The sequence below is a fragment of the Impatiens glandulifera genome, chromosome 1, assembly GCF_907164915.1.
Source record: "Impatiens glandulifera chromosome 1, dImpGla2.1, whole genome shotgun sequence".
Taxonomy (NCBI): Eukaryota; Viridiplantae; Streptophyta; class Magnoliopsida; order Ericales; family Balsaminaceae; genus Impatiens; species Impatiens glandulifera.
In genome coordinates this window covers 101,653,584-101,657,127 of record NC_061862.1, presented here as the reverse complement: position 1 = coordinate 101,657,127, position 3,544 = coordinate 101,653,584, and the positions used below count along the sequence as shown (strand labels likewise).

Here is a 3,544-nt window from a genome sequence, read left to right as displayed (position 1 = left end):
TCGGTTGCTGCATGTGATTTTTAATAAAATTGAATTAATATTTAATAAACGGAAATATAAATCCATGTTAATTTTGGTCTTCACATACACGGGTAAGTGTATTTACATGACAGTCAAGCGGTCTTCTCATAGGTGGGTTGGGGGGTTTACATTAGGTTTTTATTAAAATTACTTGAAGCGAATAAGTCTTCGCTCCTGAGCGTCTCCCCGCAAAAAAAATATAAGAATGAATTAATTGAAGCGGATATTAGATCGCTGCATGTCATTTTTAATAAATTGAATTAATATTTAATAAACAAAAATATAAAATCCCTGTAATTTTGTTCTTTACATACAAGGGTAAGTGTATTTACATGACAGGCAAGCGGTCTTCTCATGGGTGGGTTGGGGGGTTTACATGAGGGTCAGGGCTCTTGGGCGTGGAAATCTTCGCTCCCTTCGCTTCTCACCCTTCCCTCTGAAATGGTGTCAGGAGCGAAGATATCTTATCCGGGTTTCATATGAATATTATATTATTTCTTGACGTTACCAGGCGCTGCCGTTAACGGCGTCTGGTGTGAACCCAGAATGAAAACCGGATTCCAGATTCTCCCTCCCTCCGTCTCCTATCCAGATTGATTTATTGATATAATAATAATGCTGCAATTTGATTGGTCCGCAACAGAGGAACACGGGAATCGGTAGCAGAAGATCCGGATTGCTCAATTCCTACCTTTTGCATCCAATGAGTCCTAACTATGAACATCATATTTTAATCATTAGACTATTTTTTTATTTACATTTATAATTTAATGTATAAATATATTAATTGATGTATAAGTCTTGTGATAATTATTATAATATGTATGATAAAAAATAAACTTGTGTAGTGTCTGGTTTGATTATTTAAAATTTAAATTTGGACTGTTTTATTATTTTATTTAAAAAAAAAAAAGAAATTGGATTGAAGAGTTGAGACAGTACATTATAGGTTTAGTATGATTCAGCTTCTTGTCGGTCCAATTTATTTGTATTTTTGTAAATTGATTCATGTTGCTATGTGTTTGTTTTTATAAGTGTTATTATTCCATCTTAAATTATTTTAAAAAAAATAATTAATTTTAATTTTGAGAAATATGTTTTTTTTTAGTAAAAATTTATAACCGGTAATAATATATAATAATAATAAATAAATACAAATATATTTTAATTAATAAATTAAGTAATATTATTAATAAGAATATGCATCTGACGTTGTTTAATTATATTGGAATTTTTATAATAAGATAAAACTCAATTACATAAAACTTTTTGACATTAGTCTATTACAAATAATTAACTTTATTTTATACATGTAATCATTCTATTGAGCACTAGCACTACTTCTACCAAAATAAATTTTGTAAAATTACATTTTTCTTTTTTACCAAACAGATCCTAGACACTAATCTCAAAAACAAACTATTGACAATACATAAACCAAGACAAACAGAAGCTCAGATTATATTTATTTGTTAAGACTTTGTTTGAATTGGTCATTTGGGAAGGTTTTATTGAGGTTTTTTTAAATATATTTAGTTATTTGGAAAGAGTTTAATTGATTAATTGAAAATTTAAGTAATATAGAAAAATATATGACTCAATATATCCAAAATATCATATTAACTGAAAATAAAGTCAAATTTCTGAAAATCAAAATTAAAGATGAAACATAAATCTCTTTTAAGGAAAAATACAAAAACAAACAAACCCTACAATTATATTCATATAAATAAAAGCAAAGACTAGACCCGACCGGAACTCAAGAAAGTAAAAAAGTAAAAAAAAAAAAAAACCGAAGACAAAAGTAACAGTAAATAAATAACATCAAACTGACCATTCTACCACAACAAAACAGACATTATAACGGCCGTTAAAACAGCCATCATAACCGCCGGTTTAATCAAGTTACCGTTCGCCTTATCAGAAGTAGTACTTCTCGCAGAATCCGCCGGTGCCGGTCCTTCCACCGGCGATAACTCAGGCGAGTCAGTCGGAGGCGCTGGCGGTGACGAAAATGGAGATGGAGAAGGAGCTTTCGAAACAGGCGCAGGACTAGGAGCATCCTTTTCCGGTCCCGGTGCCGGTCCCGGAGTTGATGTTACAGGCTCCGGCGCAGGCGCCGGACTAGGAGGTTTACCAAAAAGCTCACTTGGAAGAAGAACATTATCAACAGTGAAGATAACCAATGGAGGCGCATCGACAGCATTATTCGCTACTCTTGATGAACTTTTCCCGTCGTCGCTGTGTAATGTAACTTCATCGCCGGCGGTTGTAGCAGTCAAATCGTATTTTCCGACACCGTTTGTCGCTAAAGTACTAATCGCATCCTTCATCGTTTTCAATGATCCAATAGGTTTGTAACTTGCTAGAGCATGATACTGTAACAATGAAACCTGTTCTGCATTCGTTAACTTAGTTAAATCAGGAACTCCCGGATCTGTAAACGCCTTATCATTTGGAGCGAAGATCGTCAATCCATTCGCCGCCGCCGATTCAAACACCTGTTCATACAATATCATTTCATTGATTCATGATTTCATGTTATCTTCAACAATAATAATATTATACACAAACCTTTAGCACGCCGGTCGAGGAAATGAGATGTGAAAACGTCTTACATCCAGCTTTTTCAAGTGAAGCAGTGATGTTACCGGAAGGAGTCGTCGCTGTTAACAACGAAGGAGCGATGATCGGCGCACTGATTTCCACGACCGCGAGATTATACGGAAACGTTTTCACCTCCTTAGTGTAAGTAGAATCAAGTTTCGATCCTTCACCGGAGCCAAATCCAACTCTACCGCCTCTCATATCAGTAATGTTAACAAATCCGACGTTTCCAGGTGCATTTCCAGTAGTTTGATAAAGTGTAGTAGCAGAAACAGTACCGTCAGCGATCTTGTGAAGCTTTTTAGCATCGTAATAATCGAGTATGATATGAAGACTAAGAAGATTTTTGATTACTGAAAGAGGACGTTTAGCTGTTAATGTATCCATTTCTCCATTGTTGAGAACCAAGACAGTTATTGTGTTTCGACTGGCGATTTCATCGCAGAGTTTTGTTTGAGTTAGGTAGCTGTTGAACTCGCTGTATTCAGGAAAACCGTCGAGAATCGCCGTGATGTTGTGAGCTCCGGCGACGGCGATGATTAGGGAGAGAGCTAGTAGGAAAAGGTTGCCGGAAAAAACCATGACGGACGCCGGAGAAGGTAAACAGTGAGATGAGATCGGAGTGAATGGAGATTGATTGTGAGAGAGAGAGAGAAAGTTATGATTATAGATAGGTTTTTAGTGAGAGAAAATATAGGTTAACTAGGGTAAGGTTAAAAGAGGTAAAGATGCTAACCATGGTTAGACAGAAAATTGAGCATTTAGCTTTTTTTTGGAAAACAGCTGGAAAAGTGTGTGAGTTGGATTGTGTATTTGTGCGGCTATTAAATTACATAAATATCCTCAACTGTTTTATTTATTAAACTTTCTTGTTTTAAAATATTTTTTTACAATTGTGTCCATTTGAATTTTGAAG

General features: G+C 35.0%; 1 protein-coding gene across 1 annotated transcript; it reads right to left on the bottom strand.

Moving 5' to 3' along the window:
- Positions 1-1,718: 1,718 nt before the first annotated feature.
- LOC124922597 (fasciclin-like arabinogalactan protein 8) lies at positions 1,719-3,301 on the bottom strand. The gene is made up of 2 exons (XM_047463317.1): positions 2,596-3,301; positions 1,719-2,522 (listed from the first exon to the last, which is right to left on the bottom strand). Exons 1-2 carry the CDS (start codon positions 3,208-3,210, stop codon positions 1,860-1,862), a joined length of 1,278 nt encoding a protein of 425 aa, XP_047319273.1. The 5' UTR covers positions 3,211-3,301; the 3' UTR covers positions 1,719-1,859.
- Between the last annotated feature and the right edge of the window lie 243 nt (positions 3,302-3,544).

Excerpts from the sequence above, each read along its gene's own strand:
- LOC124922597 (XM_047463317.1), bottom strand. The coding sequence starts at position 3,210 with ATGGTTTTTTCCGGCAACCTTTTCCTACTAGCTCTCTCCCTAATCATC. Across the intron at positions 2,523-2,595 it reads CCTCGACCGGCGTGCTAAAG|GTGTTTGAATCGGCGGCGGC; the intron begins GTTTGTGTATAA and ends TTGTATGAACAG.